This window comes from Desmodus rotundus, chromosome 8 (assembly GCF_022682495.2).
Source record: "Desmodus rotundus isolate HL8 chromosome 8, HLdesRot8A.1, whole genome shotgun sequence".
NCBI classification, from domain to species: domain Eukaryota; kingdom Metazoa; phylum Chordata; class Mammalia; order Chiroptera; family Phyllostomidae; genus Desmodus; species Desmodus rotundus.
This window is the reverse complement of record NC_071394.1, coordinates 108,455,375-108,474,126: the sequence shown is the minus strand read 5'-3', so window position 1 is coordinate 108,474,126 and position 18,752 is coordinate 108,455,375. Positions and strand designations below refer to the sequence as shown.

General features: G+C 40.0%; 1 protein-coding gene across 5 annotated transcripts in view; it reads left to right on the top strand.

Moving 5' to 3' along the window:
* HACL1 (2-hydroxyacyl-CoA lyase 1) overlaps positions 1-18,752 on the top strand; it is a 57,120-nt gene that overhangs the window by 16,964 nt on the left and 21,404 nt on the right. For all 5 annotated transcript variants that reach the window (XR_006656227.3, XR_006656229.3, XR_006656228.3 and 2 more), the window contains exons 10-15: positions 1,838-1,943; positions 3,549-3,632; positions 5,339-5,440; positions 7,262-7,416; positions 7,867-8,025; positions 9,679-9,786. Coding sequence is in view for 1 of the 5 variants with exons in the window: in XM_024565910.4 (XP_024421678.3) it covers positions 1,838-1,943; positions 3,549-3,632; positions 5,339-5,440; positions 7,262-7,416; positions 7,867-8,025; positions 9,679-9,786 (714 nt within the window). In the remaining 4 variants the exon portion in view is untranslated. The remainder of the gene's footprint in view (positions 1-1,837; positions 1,944-3,548; positions 3,633-5,338; positions 5,441-7,261; positions 7,417-7,866; positions 8,026-9,678; positions 9,787-18,752) is intronic.

Below are 18,752 nucleotides of genomic sequence, written 5' to 3'. Positions count from 1 at the left end.
TCCCCTCTCCACAGTTTACCACCGCCGGGCGTTTGGTATTTTGCGTATTGCCATGCGTGCACTGAAGTTAATTTTGAGGATTTTTAAAATGTAATGTTTGCTGCGCAGCCTTTAATTGTTGCTCATTTAATGCTATCTTAATAGACTATATCTTTTTTATATTAGTATACATAGTATAGAAACCAAATTCATTCTTACACTAACTTTTTAAAAATATATACTTTAACTTAAGTTGAACCAGAAATTATCTTTGTTCCAGTCAAAATTTAAGAAGATAATATTAATGACAATAATAGTGTGAAAAAGATTACAAGCGACTATTTTTAATTGAGTCAGTGATTTGAAGGGTTTCGGACTATGTATAAGTAAGTCGAGCCTCCTACTTGTAGTTTTTATCTGTTAAATTGGGTGCACAGGACCAATACCCTATGTGAAGATAACTTTTTTGAGTTTATACTTAAAATGATAACTGAATTTCTGTGGAGAATAGGCTAGATCACTGAAGAAGACAAAAGCTAAATAAATAAATAAATAAATAAATAAATAAATAAATAAATAAATAAAACCTGATCCTCTGTGGCAAAAAAAAAAAATAGGAAAAAGGGAAACAGCCAAGAAGCAGAAAAGTAAGGAGTAAAAAAAAAAAAAAAAGAAACAACCCACAGAAATTATGATACTACTCCTGGGAAAAGGCAGAGACATCGAGATTAGATCACGAATAATAACAGCCACGTGCATTGTAAGAACCATATCTAAAGCAAAATAAAAACAAGCAGAGACGTATGAGGTAAACAGAAAGCAGGGGTGGCTATGTTAGTATCAGTGTGCATATCAAAATACAAGGAATTTTAAAACTAGAAATTATATTAACAAACATTAAGATTTATAAAGTAAAACTATTAGAAATATAATACTGATACAGTATTTTTGAAAGTAACTCAGGACTCTCGTTCAGTCATCTTGAAAATACATGCTTCTAGGAATCAATATGAAGCCGTGTATTAAGATTCACGCATAAAGATGCTCAACCCAGTACTACTAATAACACAGAGAATATCCAGCAATCAAGAAAAGGTTTAACAAATTTAATACATATGTTCAGCAAAACAGGTAGCCTTTAATCGTATTTCAGAAGAACTTAATGACAGAAGAAAACATTTATATTAGCAAAGGTACATGAGAGTATTAAATAAGCTCAACTATGTATGAATATACTTGCATAGAAAAACAGACTAGATGAAAATAACATCAGCACATTAATAATAGTTTATAAGTTTATGGTATAATTGGAGGCTTTTGTTTTTTTTCTTTATACTTTTCCTGCTTATTCCAGATTATCCACAGTGGACTTGTATTATTTTAATAATAAAAAAGTAATCAATGAAACAGAGTATAGATATAGTCCTATGGTAATATTTTTCTACTTCTTTCATCCTTTTTAGTTATTTATTTATTTACTTTTGGACAGAGGGGAAGGGAGGGAGAAAGAGAGGGAGAGAAACATCAGTGTGTGCTTACCTCTAGTGTGCCCCCCCTGGGGATCTGGCCTGTGCCCTGGCTGGGAATTGAACCGGTGATTCTTTGGTTCACAGGCTGGCACTCAATCCACTGAGCCACACCAGCATACTTATTTCATCTTTTATATTATTATTTGAATAGAATAGCATCATAAATTATTTTAGATTGAAAGTTCAAATTTACCATAGAAGCTGATTCTGAAGACTAATGTAAGTTCCAAATTATTTAGACTTATCCAATGTATACTTTAGAAATTAATTTTAGAATAATTCAAATAATGTATACTTTTTGTGTTACATTAGTTTCTTCTTTTAAATAGGGCTTTGCAATTTGCAGATGTAATCGTGTTATTTGGTGCCAGATTAAACTGGATATTGCATTTTGGACTGCCTCCAAGATATCGACCAGATGTGAAGTTTATTCAGGTACTCAGAGCACAGACTTAAAATCAGAGCTATCTGTAATTTATTGTTCTCCTCAGCCATTAACAGCTCGGCTTTCTTCTCGGCTTTTATAAAGAGCCATTTCTCCTTTTACAGAAGCAGAATTTTATAAATTGTCTAACATAATTACAGGTACCAAAGCAAGCTGCTTTTTCAAGCCTACGAAACAATGTACCGCTTCTAAGCAGAAAACATTTCAAAATCAAGCTTTAAATAGTTTGAAAAGTATAATTTGCCTCTTCATAGTTCAAGTATATTTAAAGGTAGACAAAAGAGGTTTAAGTAGGATGGTAGATTAGAACAAAACATTCAACTTTGTTAGGGATCGAACTGTTCTTTTAGGTAGCCAAACTTTCAAACACCCTTTGGTTAGAAATCTCTAAGCGATGCTGCTTTTACCTAGTTATTAAACAGAGTGTTTAGAATGTACTCTGACCTCCTTTTGATGACTTTTGTATCATTATGACCCTGCGTATAAGCCAGTTTCCTTACTGGTGTGGGAAGTGCTGCCCGCGTAGTGGCGTGCAAACCTGTTCATCCTACATAGATTGCGTATGGCGTTTGACGATCCAGCTATAATTGCTGTCTTCTCCTTATTTACCTTTTACCTAAGAGAGTCAACTTCTAATAGTCCCTTGGGCCACTGAGAAATAAAACCACAAACAGGCAAGGCCTGGCTTGTACGTGGGACATGCTGCCACTTCTTTGATTGCCTGTCTTGGCTGCGGAATCAAGGGCATCCCCTTTGGGGTGGCTCAATTACTTCTCCTGGCAGAAGCTGTTTTTACTTGCCCATGGCCATCCAGAAATGGAGCTTCTGAGTAAACAGGAAGGATGCAAGCCATGCCCGAGGAGTGCTTCTTAATATATGGCTCCTGGGCCAGCACCATCTGGGAAGCCTGTTAGAGATGCCTGTTTGGAGGCCCCACCCCCGACCTATTGAGATTGGAAACTGAGGGGGACTCCTGCAATCTACAGTTTAAGGAGCCTACCAGGTGATTCTGATAGGTGCTAAAATTTGCTAATTGCTCTAAATAAGGCAATGTCATTAAGTGGAAACTTAATTATTCATTAGATTAAAAACTGTAAGTGGTCAAGTCAAATGTGTTCCTGTGGATATGATGGAACAATACCAAAGTTCTACAGAGTAGAATTGAAGGAGGAGGATGATGTTTCTGTGCCAGCTATGATGCTGTTATACTCTCATGGATTTTTACTTGTATTAAGGAGCTTCTTGAACAGTCAATCTTCTTTATCATGTTATATGCAGGGGTTGGCAAAAGTAGGTTTACAGTTGTTCACACGGAAAAAGACACGCAGGTTGTGATATTGCAATAACTTTATTAACTCCAAAGAATGTCACAATGGCACAGTATGCTTGAACGCAATCTCAGAAGTGCTCAGGTTGCTGGCCTTCATTATTTACATTCTTGTCGTCTGCTTGCCACACTCAAGCACACTTGGCACGGAGCCCGTACCTACTTTTGCCCATCCCTGTGTGCATAATGCTTTTATTCAGCCTCAATTGACTGTGTAAAGAATTTAAGAATAAACATGGCTTGCTCTTCAATCTTGTCTCTTTTATAGGTTGATATCTGTGCAGAAGAATTGGGGAATAATGTAAGACCTGCCGTGACTTTGCTAGGAGACATCAATGCTGTCACTAAACAAGTAAGAGCTTTTGCCTGGGTTTTAATTTATGTGGACTGGCCTTTAGAGAAGTTAGTTCTTTATAATGTGTCAATCTTGATTCACTTCACGACAGGTCTGATAATACCTATTTTAAACAAAAGTTAGGATGGAAAGATTTTTTCCTTTTTTCAGCTACTGTTGACATTCAGTATTATGTTGTATCAGTGTCAGGTGTACAGCGTAGTGGTTACACAGTCACGTACTTTACAGAGTGTTCACTTGGTATTTGTAGTACCCACCTGGCCCTACACATAGTTATTACAGTATTACTGACTGTATTTCTTATGCTGTACTTCACATCCCCACAACTATTCCAATGTGTACTTCTCAGTGCCTTTACATTTTTCACCCAGACCCAGTCCCCCAGCCGCCCCCTTCCCCACTCTGGCACCTGTCAGTCTGTTCTCTGTGTTTACTGAGTTGGTTTCTGTTTTGTTTGTTTATACTGTTCTTTAGATTCCACATATAAGTGAAATCGCATGGTATGTGTTTTTCCCTGACTGACTTATGTCACGTAGCGTGATGCCCTCTAGGTCCATCCATGCTGTTGCAGAGGGTGAGGTTTTGTTCTTTTCTATAGCCCAGCAATAGTCCATTGTGTACATGTGCCGCAGCTTTGTTATCCACGTGTCTATTGATAGGCACCCGGGTTGCTTCCGTATCTTGGCTTCTCACTGTATTAAGATAAATAGTGCTGCAGTGGACAGAGGGGTGCATATATTCCTTCAAATTAGTGTTTCAGACTCTTTGGATATGGACCCAGAAATGGAATCCCTGGGTCATAGGCAGTTCCATTTTTAACTTTTGAGGACCCCGATGGAAAGCTATTCTTAAATGTAACTTTGGTAAATCCAGCTTCTTGTATATAGATCATTCTATGTGAGTGGGTTAAGCATTTTTGGAAGGTGACTAAAAATTTAAAGGGATTCAGTAGGCAAACAGTCATTTACTAAGTAGGATTCAGCTATGTGAACAATTACAATACAGCTTCCAGAGGCACTGAACTTACAGCCAAGAAGTGGCTTTATATACTAGAAAAATCTAACTTATTGTTTCTTTAGGCAATGAAGAGATTTTTACTCCTCAAAACTGTAGTCAGTGACTTGTTCAGATTCTTCTTATTTGTACACAATTTCACTGTGACAAAAGATAAAATATAGTCATATTTATCACTTGATTTTGGATACAAGTTGGTATCGTTATCGTGGTTATTCTCATGATTATACAATATTGGGGTGCAGTCCCCAAACAGATAGTGAACACTCTGGAGCATTTGGTCTGTATTACGGGAATCCCTAGGTATTGGGCTGTCGGCCTATCTGGAAGGGCTCTGGATGGGGTGACTTTCCTTCTAGTGCCCAAGACCCTGGAAGGGCTTAATAGCCCCAGCCAGTGAGGTGGGGAGCTGGGGGGCGGGGCAGGTGGCACTTCACTGTGCCTGTGGGAATCCCAACATCTGGCAGAAGTCTACACTGACCCAAACAAAAGCTTTCCATGTTACCTGTTTACCTTCTGTCCGTTGTTTGCTGCCTAGAGGGAAAATAAGGAGTATGAGTGAAGTGAAGAACAGGGAAGTATAGCAGTGCGGCCTTTAAGGAACGATTTTTATGTTTACGTGATTTAAGCTTATTTTCAAGAAGGAAAGAAAAAAGTTTGTGCTTTTTTTTGTTTTTTTGTTATTTTAGCTTTTGGAACAATTTGATAAAATACCATGGCAGTATCCTCCAGAGAGCAACTGGTGGAAAACTCTGAGAGAAAAAATGAAGAGCAATGAAGCTGCGTCCAAGGTAACTAGCACCGGACCCACTGCAGCTCAAGCGTGGCTCAGGCCCCTCATGACGTGGCCCGTGCCCTCCTGAAACCCGCCATGCTGTGCGAAGCCGTGCGCTGAAACCCCCGGGCTCACTGGGGAGAAGGGCCTGTGGCCACAACTCTCACAACTTCGTGAAACACGAAGACAGGACCCTAATAAAAACGGTGGAAAACTCTTTCATTCATCTGTATAAGTGTATACATTTAGTGATTTATTTAACATAATAAATAGGGCCCTTTCCCTTGAAAAAGACCTGGAGTTTCTTGTGGAAGTGGACATCGGGAGAGTGTGAGCGGTGAGCTACGGTGGGTGGTGGAAGGAGGTCGACCTGACGTCGGGGGGAAGCTGTGCGAGCCTGTGTGGACAGGTGCAGCTTCCTGTCCTCAGTTTGACCTCAACGCCGAATCCCAGTGAAGGGTTTTTGGAGCCTTAAATCCTGGGGCAGTTGGGGGCCTGCGTTTCTATCTTTAAGATGTAAGTCCTTCAAGGCATGCATTTATAATAGATAGGTGTTTCATCAAAATTGAAATTTTTATCTAATATACAGCCTCCTTTTTCTTTTTTTTAAATTTCAGCTTTATCGAGTTTAATTGACATATAAAATTGTAAGATATTTAAAGGTACAGCGTGGTAATTTAATATGCATATACGTTATGAAGAGATTCCGCCAACCAGCTAATTAACACATCCACGCTGCACATTTATTTATCTTTTGTGAGAACATTTATAGCCTTCTTAATTCAGTTTCAGTTTTTCCTAGAAGTTCTTTTGTGACTTCCTCATCTGCGCTTGTGGCTTCTCCTGGTAGCTGCAGGCTTTGGAAATCGTTATGTGTGAAACCACCAAAGCCACCTGCTACTGGCGCTAAAATGGGCCACTCTGCAGGGTTTGGTATTTTCTATTTAAAGTCTTTGTATATAGGTAGTGTTTTCTCTTTGTGAGAAGGGTTGTTACTGATTTTTTTTTTTCACCGTTTTGTGCATTTCTATGCATCTGGGTTCAGCTGGATATTGTTTTCTATGAAATTTCAGTTATGCTCCTATTGTTTCCTAGCATATCAATCATCTCATTTTAAAAACAAGCAGAAGTGATTATATGCGATTCTATTTTTCATTTGAATTTTAATCAGTGACTCTTTCTCCTGTCAAGAGCCAGTCTTCTATTTCCTTAACGGCATCGTGACTAATTCCTTCTTTTCCCTAGGAATCACCTTAGTTTACGAGGGAAGGGAGTTGCCTCTCTTCTCTGGGGCAGGAGTGTGGCAGGGTCCCTCATCCTCCATGGGTATAAGCTCCAGTGGGCCACGGTAGCACAGGCGAAGAGGCAGTGCTGGGACCAGATGGAACTGTCGCTGCTAAAGCCCCTGTGGCTTTCTCTCGGCTCAGAGACTCTTTAGAAGAGTGGGGGAAGCAGATCCCCTTTACTCTCCGGTGCAAGTGAGGAAGAACCAGAGGTTCTCAAACCCTGACTTTAATCCAGTGCTTCCAGTTAGCTTTCCTGTAGGACTTCCGTCTTTAACATGTTAATGTGCCCTGTGGCTCTCCAGAAAGGGGGACATTCCCTGGCTTATTTGATTATGTCCCAAACTGGGACCATGGGACCCATTTTTCTTAGCATGTCCAGGAGGACTGTTCATAGATCAATTAGCTTCTCAGAGTGGCCATCGGTGGCCCTTTGGGAACCTCATAGCTTGCAGCTGTTGGCCTGTTTCCAAGTAAGTTTGATAGTAGCTTATTGGGAGTGTGTATTTTCCTATCTCGATCTAACATGATTATATTTCCCTCTAATATTTTAGGAACTAGCTTCCAAAAAGTCCCTGCCTATGAATTATTACACAGTATTCTACAGCTTTCGAGAACAACTACCCAGAGATTGTATTATAGTAAGTGAAGGAGCAAATACTATGGATATTGGACGCACTGTGCTGCAAAACTACCTTCCTCGTCACAGGTGAAGCTTCCGAAAAAGAAATTATGATGGATTATAATGTGTTACATTTGAAACTACAACAATGCAGATTAATAAGCCATTTGAGAATTATATATACCCAGCGTATAAGGACAGAGTTCGGGAAAGCGTTCTTCAGTGAGGCTGTGTAGCGAGTTTGTGCTCCAGGGTCCTATGGCTCCAGGCTCCTATGGCCCCAGGGTCCTGTGACCATTTAAATGGTCACTGTTCTAAGTACACATTCAGTCTTCCAAGCAGTCGTGGGTAACTTTTTTTCTCATTCTGCTTATCTTTGACAAATTAGTTCCTCACAGTCTAAAACTTTATATGGAAGAGGATGTTTTTGCTGTTCTTCATTTTTCCATGAACCATGTGACTCCATCTAGATTTATGCCAACCCCACCATCTGTGACTCGCCCCAGAGGGTTTCATTTTAGCTTCACTCTCCAATAGGCTTGATGCTGGTACTTTCGGAACAATGGGAGTCGGCTTGGGGTTTGCCATTGCAGCTGCCCTGGTGGCTAAAGATAGAAACCCCGGACAGCGGGTCATCTGCGTGGAAGGAGACAGTGCCTTCGGGTTTTCTGGCATGGAAGTGGAAACCATCTGCAGGTAAAACAGCATCCTGAGTCAGAGCATTTCTTTCTCCAAAATATGAAAAACTATACACAAGACCCACTTGCCTAACGAATGCTTACCCAGCATTTGTCGTATGTCAGGTGCCCGGTGCACAGCACTGCATAGATGCTAGTTTAAGTAAGCCCAGCGTGTGTCTCATCCAGGACAGCAGGCGTAGGACCTCTTTACTGCATGGCAGAGTCCTGCAGAACTGCGGCGAGTGGTTTTGAGGTCGCTGAACACAAGTTTTGTCCGAGAAAAGCTTGTTTTCTGCAGGGAGACAGCAGAGCTTGGTGCTTAAAAGCGTGGCTTGTGGGTCACATGGCCTGAATTAAAATACTGGCTTGACCACTGCAGAGCTAAGTGACCTGGGTCAAGTCATTTCACCAAGCTCCAGTCTCCTCTCACGTAGGGACAGGAATAGCAGTAAGTGCTGCCTGAGAGGACTGTTGTGAGGAACAACTGAGACGTTCTGGGTAAAGCTCGAGGTGACTGCCCAGCGAAGCGAGCTGTTCAGATAGTTTTCTATAGCTGTGAGGACTCAGGGAGAAACTCGTTAGTTGTAGATCCTACTAGAGAAGTACAGGGATTTTCCTTCTCCCCAATTTTTTATACTAGGAAAACAATTCTCTTCTTAGCCAGGGCTCCTATTAGGGCTTTTGTAAATCATGTTTTGGGACTTTGAAAGTGTTGGTGTATAAAACTTTTCAAATCAGAGGGAAAGTATGTGCCTGGTGGTGGACGACCACATAATGTACACCTGAAAGGTGATTTGTGGGGAAGTCAGCCTTCCAGAGGGCGAAGCAGAGCCACTCGTTCAGCATTGGGAAGTGTGCGGTTACCACAGTCCTGTGACCTAACAGTGTGCGGTTTGGTTTGGCTTCTACACCTGATCTCAGAGATTATTTTTTTATTGAAAAATTCTTTTTATTGAGGAATAATTGACATGCAGTGTTACATTCGTTTTAAGTGTACAACATAATGATTTAATATTTGTACATACTGATGTTAGAAATTATGTTTGTAGAAAATAAAGCCCATATTCTTTTGTCAGCCATTAGTAAAGTTTAATCAGCCATTTTTTTTGGTCTTTATCATTCTGTTTAGCACATTGTTAAGTCCTCTATTTTTTTGTAATTATTACGTCATGTAATGTTTTTCTAATTATGGGTGAAGTGATCTGAGAGGAGAGGATGTACGCTAGTCACTTGTGTACCTCCCAAAGCATATAGCAAGTGTGGGCTGTCTATGAGGAATTCAACAAATAAAAAGACACCATTCAACAAATAAAAAGCACCTAGAAGTGGCGGTGCTTCAGAGGGAATCTAGTGTGGAAGATGCCGTTCTTCTTAACGCCTGGGTCTATGAAAAGCAAGGTTCAGAAAAGCTCAGCGATTGGCCCGAGGGTCATGGTTGCATAGTAGTAGGACCAGGTCTTTCTACCCCTGCTCTTGCCTTCTTTGTGCTACTCCTCCATTATGTTAGCGATTTGACATTCTTTTATTGTTTTGATATTCTGTTACTAGGATAGTATTACAAAAATGTTTATGGAAAACTATCCATTTTTAAGTTAAAATTTCAGCTTGAGGAAAATAAATTGCTTTAAGGTGAAGAATTATTTCCTTTTTACTTTGCTGTCAATTTTAGGTACAACTTGCCAATTATACTTTTGGTGGTGAATAATAATGGAATTTACCAAGGAATTGATACAAATAGTTGGAAGGAAATGTTAAAGTTTGGAGATGCTACTACTGTGTAAGTAACCTAGAACAATGTATATTTACTTTCATCTATTTTAATTTTTTTTATTTATTGATTTGAGAGAGAAACATCGATTTTTGTTGTCCCACTTATTTATGCATTCATTGGTTGCTTCTTGTATGTGCCCTGACCAGGGATCGAACCTACAACCTTAGTTTATAGGGACAATGCTCAAACCAACTGAGCTACCTGACCAAGGCTCTCTCATCTATTTTACTCTCTCTTAAAAGTCTGTTGTATTGGAATGTGCTTCCATGCCGTGAGTATTGTATTGCTTGTTTATGTTGTCAGCCCCTCTAAGCCAGGGGCCCTGCCTGCATGGCTTCCTTCTGCACAGACGTCCATGATTGGGCACTTCAGTAAGTAGTTTATGATTAGAGGTCACTGAAGACTCAGACAAAGGCTTGATGGCCAAGCCTTATTAATTAAAGAAAGAGCTTATCGCAAAGTGCTCAGAATACACCATGTAGAAATGTGTATGGTTACATCCAGCGGTCTTCCTTCCTTTTATCACGTAGCTAAATCTTGATCATCTGGTGGCCGAGCAAACTGAGACAGTGCTGTAGCTGGCGGTGGGGTGTCAGAGACAGATGTGACTTTGTGAGTCAGCCTGGGAAGGTGGTGCAGGGGGTGGGTATGTTCGCTTGTGCCGTATTGACTTCATTTGCTGTTTTCTTACGTGCTATTTTGCAGAAATCATTCCTTTTTTCCTTTTTTCTTTTGGGTTCATAATAGTTGATGGTTAGCCTGTGCTATTTAGTGTAGTAGCCACTAGACCCACGTGGTTATTTAAATTCAATTAAAAATTCAGTTCCAGAGAGCCCAGAAATGAACCCTCACTAATTGGTCAATTAATCTACAACAAAGGAGGCAGGAAAACACAATGAGAAAATGACAGTCTCTCAGTAAATGGTGTTGGGAAAACTGGACCACTTTCTTACACCATGTGCAAATGTAAACTCAAAATGGATTAACGACTTAAATGTAAGACCTGAAACCATAAACTTATAGAAGAAAATATGGATAGTAAACTCCTTGATATTGGTGTTAGCCAAATCTTTTTGGATATGTCACCTTGGACAAGGGCCACAAAAGCAAAAATAAACAAATGGGACTATATCAAACTAAAAATCTTCTGCACAACAAAGGAAACCATCAACAAAAAAGAAAGAAAAGATTAATATTCAAAATATATAAGGAAATCATACAACTCAACATAAGTAAAATAAACAGTCTGATTAGAAAATGAGCCTGGGACCTGAATAAATATTTCTCCAAAGAAAACATATAAGTGGCCAACAGATTTATGAAAATATGTTCAACATCACTAATCATTACGGAAATGCAAAGTAAAACCACAATGAGATACTACCTCAAACCCGTCAGAAAGTCTGCTGTCAAAAAGTCAACAAAAAAGTTTCTGCAAGGATGTAGAGAAAAGGGAGCCCTCGTGCACTGTTGGTGGCATTTTAAATTGGTACAGTCACTGTGGAGAACAGCATGGAGGTTCCCCCCCAAAATGAAATCTAGACCTACTGTATGACCAGCAACTCCACTTCTGGGTATTTATCAGAGGAAAACTAAAACAACAATTTTAAAAGATAGATGCACCTCTATGGTCACTGCAGCATTATTTACAATAGCCGAGAGATGGAAGCAACTTAGGTGTTCATTGACAGATGAATGGATAAAGATGTAAGGTATATATACACAATGGAATGTTAATAATAACAAGGAATGAAATCTTGCCATTTTCAACGATGTGATGGACGTAAAGGGACGTATTATGCTAAGTGAAATAAACCAGACTGAGAGAGACAAATACGATACGATTTTACTTATATGTGGAATCTAAAAAAGCAAATGAACACAAAAAACAAACCGACTCATAGATACAGAGAACAAACTGATGGTTTCCTGTGGGAAGGGAAGGAAGGGGATGGGTGAAAAAGGTGAATTAAGAGGTACAAACTTCCAGATATAAAATATTATTTATTTTATAATAAGTATTATATTCATTGTATGTGTTATTTGTAGCCACTGGGATGTAGAGTATAGCACAGAGACTATAATCAGTAATATTGTAATAACTTTGCACAGTAACGGATGGTTACTGTGACATACTATGGCAGTCACATCGTACAGTATATAAATGACGAATCACTATGTTGCATACCTGAACCTAATATAATATTGTATGCCGGCTATACTTCGATTTAAAAAAAACCCTTGGAGATAAGGTGGGAGTGGAGTCCACTTCCCCCTGCACCTGAGTGAAACACCTAACTGATCTACTGAGAAACAAAGTGAACAGGCAACAGTACCCCAGCGTTTATGAAGATAGGAGACCAAAAAGTATAGAGGACACTGGAAAAACAGATGGTAAGGGGACTGCTTCAGGACAAAAAGGTCTCTGGAACCACTGTGGGGACCAGGGCGACTGCAGCCCCAGGCCCGCGCCACTGGTCCTGCCCCAGGACTCCTGGGAGAGAGCCGAGCTAACAGCTCCCTCCCCTGCCAAACAAGGCTTGAGTGGCACGGAGAGAGACCTGGTTGTTTGAAGTCACAGGGAGGGGAATAAGGATGAAGTGTGGTAAACCCACAGAGACGGTGGGTACCGGCTAGGGAGAGTTGAGAGTCAGGCCCTGTGGGACCCTGACCTGGACAGTCCCGGTCTAGCCAGAGAGGTGGGCTGTGTGAGAGAACAGGCCCCCCCTTGTATGGAGCGGCAGGACTGAGCAGGAGGATTTTCTCAAAAAACTCGGGGTCACTTTGGGGAATTCCCCTGCAGCAGCAGCAGCTCCAGTCTCCTCTCCAGCCGACCAGCTGGTGCTCCCTCCAGGGTGTGGGGGGTTTCAAGCCCAAATCCGAAGCACCAGGGAAGAGTGTGCACCTCGGTGGGGGGGGGAGGGTCCTGAGACCACAGGCACCAACCAGGGAAGAGTGTAACTCGGAGGGACGTGAGACCACAGGCATGGGGAGAGTGTGCATCACGGAAGGGCCCCCCCCCCCACCCTGGAGGAGGGTGAGTGCCTGAACCTATGAGTCCGGGGGCCACTGGAGAGCTGGGCAGGAGGCTGCCCGAGTGCTGGTCGGGTGGAGAAAAGCTTGAGGTAGGCCCTCTGAGTTGGCTGCAGCCAAAAAGACCAGCAAAACTGGCTTGGCCAGTTTGAAGCCAGCAGGCTTGTTTTTTTTGGTTTTGGGGTTTTTTTTTAAAGTAAGTCTTTATTATTTTTTTAAATTATTTTTTCTTTTAACACCTTCTTCCTCTCTTTCCTTCTTTCTTGTTCTTCTCCTTTCTCTCCCTTTATATCTCTTTTTCCTTCCATCTTTTTTTTTTTTTTAAATCCCCACAAGTGAGACAATAAAGCCTGGAACTGTGAAAAGATCAAAATTGGACCCCAAAAGGGGGGCATCCCAACAGCTGAGACAGTGAAACAAATTTCACTTTGCTACTCCAGTGAACTTGCAAGTTATTATATATTTTTATTATTTTTTCATTATTCTTACTCCACTCATTTTATTAGTATTTTTGTATCTCTCTTCTTTCTGTTTAGTCTTCTTCGTTTGACTGGTTAATTTGCATTGTTTGACTGGTTTCCCCTTGTTCCCTCTCTCACAGTGTATTGTTAATTAACTGTCTTTCACTTCACTTGAGTTCTATTAGCACACTATTCCAGGACCTATACACCCTATCTAGTTATCCAGATCACATAGATTCTGTCATATGATTGTTGCTCCATTACTATTGTAGATAATAGCTGTTCCATACATCTGTAAATACTACACAGAACCCCTCCCAGATCTCAGCCCACTTCACTGTTTCCTGAACTTTATTACTGGTGTGGTTACCTCCATTCTCTCACACATTGCACCTATTTTCTACCCTTACTCTCTCACTTTACCTCATAATCTGACCTCCCACAAGCTCACAGCTTTCTAGATCCAACTCACAATCCTTCCTCCCCACAACAAGAGTCTTCTTTCCACCCTTTCTAAAAAGTGACTAGGTGGGTGAATTATCACAGTTAACACTATATATATATCCAAAGGATCTCCTATCTCTTCTCTAAGGGCTGGTACTTTAAATATCATATAATACACTCCTGCTCTCTTAAACCATTTCGCCTTCCCTCTACAACCTATCATAAAAAAGAGTAGGTAGAAGCTGTGAACACCAGGATACCTCCTGGAAGAGGAAACCCACCAACAAAGGAAACACCAACAGCTAACAACAGAAGAAGGTGAAGGAGGGAGTGGAAGTCACAATAACTCAACCCAGGACCTATCTGGAAATACAACTAAATGGTGAAGAAATTACTAAGGACAAACAACTGAACAAGAGCAAGAGAAAAGCCTCAAAACCTTGTACACATGGAAGAACCAGCTCCAACACAACCTGCCCACATCTGCACAACAGAAAACAAGAAGTGGGGGACAGACTGACCCTCAGATAACCAGCTGGTGGGAAAGACCCACCAAAGAAAGACCCAACAAGAACCAAAAACCAAAGACATACACAGAGCCAACATAAACCACAGCCCAAGATCAGTAAGATTGGGAGATCAAGGAGACTGTACCACTGAATCTCACAGGTATTCTACCACAGAAGTTTCCACCATAAACCCAGGAATTCAAAACAGAGCAACTTAAGAAGCAGAGGCTAACAGGAAGTCTCGCAAACAATGGGAAGACAAAGAAACGATCCCCAAATGAAAGGAAAGGAGGAAGTCTCAGAAACGATGCTAAATGAAAAAGAAGCAAGTCAACCATCAGATGTTGAGTTCAAAGAATTGGTTATCAGGAGGCTTAATAAGCTCACACAGAATTGCCAAAAACTACAGGGAAACTACAATGAACTCACTGCAAACTATATCAACATGAAAAAGGAAATAGAAACTATCAACAAGGGCCAAGAAGAAATGAAGAATACAACTTCTGAACTGAAGAACACAGTAGAAGGAATCAAAAGCAGGCTCGATGAAGCAGAGGATCAGATCAGCGAACTAGAGGACAAGGTAGAAAAAAACACCCAGAATGAGCAAGAAAAGGAAAAGAGGCTCAGAAAGAATGAAGAGGGGTTAAGGGAAATGCAGAACAATATGAAATGTAATAATATCCATATAATAGGGATACCAGAAGAAGAAGAGGAAGAGTAAAAGATAGAAAACCTGTTTGAAAAAGTAATGATGGAAAATTTCCCTAATTTCATGAGGGAAAGTCACACAAATCCAGGAATCACAGAGAGTCCCAATCAAGAGGAACCCAAAGAGGCCCACTTCAAGACACATCATAATTAATATGGCAAAATTCCAAGACAAAGAAAGAATCTTAAAGGCAGCAAGGGAGAAACAGGAAGTAACATACAAGGGAGCCCCAATAAGGTTAGCAGCTTACTTCTCAATGGAAACGCTCCAAGCCAGAAGAGAATGGCAAAAAATAGTACAAGTAATGAGAACCAGAGGCCTGCAACCAAGACTACTTTACCCAGCAAAGCTCTCAATCAAGATAGAAGGCCAAATAAGGAGTTTCCCAGCCAAAAGAAGTCTAAAAGAATATACCTCCACCAAACCAGCGCTGCAGGAGATGCTAAAGGGACTGCTTTAAGGAAACGAAGGAAAAGAGAGAGAGAGAGAGAGAGAGAGAGGAACACAGGTACAAAAAAATGGCAATGAATGAGTACCTATCAATAATAACCTTAAATGTAAATGGATTAAATGCTCCAATCAAAAGACATAGAATAGCTGAATGGATAAGAAAGCATGCCCCACACATATGCTGCCTATAAGAGACCCACCTCAGGACAAAAGACCTACACAGACTGAAAGTGAAGGGCTGGAAACAAATTTTCCAAGCAAACAGACAGGAAAAAAAACCAGGGGTAGCAGTACTCCTATCAGACAAAATAGACTTCAAAAAAAGGGCCATAAAGAGAGACCCAGAAGGTCACTCCATAATACTTGAAAAACCCACCAAGATGACATAAACATTGTAAATATATATGCACCCAACATAGGAGCACCCAAATACATAAATACAATCTTGGAGGACTTCAAGAAAGATATTGACAGCAACACAATTATAGTAGGGGATTTTAATACCCCACTCTCAAAGATGGACAGATCTTCCAAACAAAATGTCAACAAAGATATTGTGGCATTGAACAATGCCCTAGATGAAATGGACTTAACTGATATATATAGAGCCTTTCATGCCAAGGAAGCAAAATACACATTCTTTTCAAGTGCACATGGAACATTTTCAAAGATAGACCACATGATAGGACACAAAACAAACCCGAGCAAGTTCAAGAAAATTGAAATCATATCAAACATTTTCTCTGACCACAAGGGTCTGAAACTAGAAATAAATCTCAAGGAAAAACCCCAAAACACTCAAAAACATGGAGATTGCATAGCATGCTATTAAACAATGAATGGGTGAAGAATGAGATTAGGGAAGAAATCAAAAAGTTTCTGGAAACAAATGAAAATGAACTCCCAACAATCCAAAACTTATGGGACACAGCAAAGGCAGTCCTGAGGAAGTTCATAGCGATACAGGCCTACCTAAAAAGAATAGAAACATTTCAAATAAACAACCTAACCCTACACCTACAAGAACTCAAGGAACAACAACAAAGACAACCCAGCAAGTACAAGGAAAGAAATAACCAAGATCAGAGTAGAATTAAATGACTTAGAGACTAAAAGCACAATTTTAAGGATCAATGAATCCAAGACCTGGTTCTTTGAAAAGGCAAAATCGACAAGCCCTTAAGCAGGCTCATCAAGAAAAAAAGAGAGAGGACCCAGATAAACACAATCAGAAATGAAAGAAGAGAGACTACAACGGATACCACCAAAATACAAAGGAATATAAGAAATTACTACAAAGAACTATATGCCAAGAAATGTGAAAACCTAGATGAAATGGACAAATTTCTAGAAAAATATAACCTTCCAAAACTCAATGAAGAAGAAGCAGAAAGCCTGAACAGACCAGTAACACCTGATGAAATTGAAACAGTAATCAAAAAGCTTCCAACACACAAAAGCCCTGGACCAGACGTTTTCACAGGAGAATTCTACAGAGCATTTAAGGGATAGCTAACCCCCATCCTCCACAGATTATTTCAAAAAATTCAAGAAGATGGAAGACTCCCAAACTTGTTTTATGAAGCCAACATCATCCTAATCCCAAAACCAGATAAAGACATAACAAAGAAGGAAAACTTCAGGCCAATATCGCTGATGAACATAGATGCTAAAATCCTCAACAAAATATTGGCAAAGCGCATCCAGCAATATGTTAAAAAGATCATACACCATGATCAAATGGGATTCATCCCAGGGATTCAAGGATGATACAATATTCACAAATCAATAAACATAATACACCACAAAAACAAAAGCAAAGACAAAAACCACATGATATCAATAGATGCGGAAAAAGCAATTGATAAGGTACAGCACCCATTTATGATAAAAACACTCAGCAAAGTGGGAATAGAGGGAGCATTCCTCAACATAATAAAGGCCATATATGAGAGAACTACAGCCAACATCACACTCAATGGACAAAAACTTAGAGCTTTCCCACTAAGATCAGGAACAAGATAAGGATACTCTGTCTCACCACTCCTATTCAACATAGTATTGGAAGTCCTAGCCACAGCAATCAGACAAGAAAAAGAAATAAAAGGCATCCAAATTGGAAAGTAGGAAACAAAACTGTCATTGTTTGCAGGTGGCATGATAGTGTACCTGGAAAATCCTATAAATTCCACCAAAAAACTTCTCGACCTAATAAATGAATTTGGCAATCATCCGGATACGAAGTCAATACTCAGAAATCAAAGGCATTCTTGTACACCAACAATGAAACAGCAGAAACAGAAATCAGGAAAAAAATCCCATTTGATATAGCAACAAGAAAAATAAAGTACCTAGGAATAAACCTAACCAAGGAGGTAAAAGACCTGTACTCAAAAACTATACAACACTGAAGAAAGAAATTAAGGAAGACACAAACAAATGGAAGCATGTACCATGCTCATGGATTGGAAGAATTAATGTCATCAAAATGGCCATACTACCCAAAGCAATTTATAGATTCAATGCAATCCCTATTAAAGTACCCATGACATATTTCACAGATATAGAACAAACATTTCAGAAACTTATATGGAACCATAAACAACCCCAAATAGCTGTAGCAATTTTGAGAAAGAAGAACAAAGCAGGAGGGATCACAATACCTGACATCAAACCGTATTACAAGGCCACTATAATCAAAACAGCCTGGTACTGGCATAAAAACAGGCACATAGACCAATGGAACAGAACAGAGAGCCCAGAAATAAACTCGTCTTTAATAATTAATATTTATTTAATTAATTAATATTAATATTTGACAAAGGAGGCAGGAGCATAAAATGGAGCAAAAACAGCCTCTTCAACAAATGGTGTTGGGAGATCTGGACAGCTACGTGCAAAAAAATGAAACTCGATCACCAACTTACACCATACACAAAAAATTAATTCAAGGTGGATAAAAGACTTAAATATAAGTTGTAACACCATAAGAGTCCTAGAGGAAAACATTGGCAGGAAAATCTCAGACGTTCCACGCAGCAACATCCTCATAGACATGTCCCCTAAAGCAAGGGACATAATGGAAAGAGTAAACAAATGGGATCTCATCAAAATAAAAAAGCTTCTGCGTGGCTAAAGAAAACGGCATTAAAATGTAAAGAGAACCAACAGTGTGGGAAAATATATTTTCAAGTGATACCTCTGACAAGGGTCTGATATCCAAAATATATAAAGAACTCACACGACTCCACTCCAGGAAGACAAACAACCCAATTAAAAAATGGGCAAAGGACTTGAACAGACACTTCTCCAAGGAAGACATACAGAGCGCCCAGAGACATATAAAAAGATGCTCAGCATCAC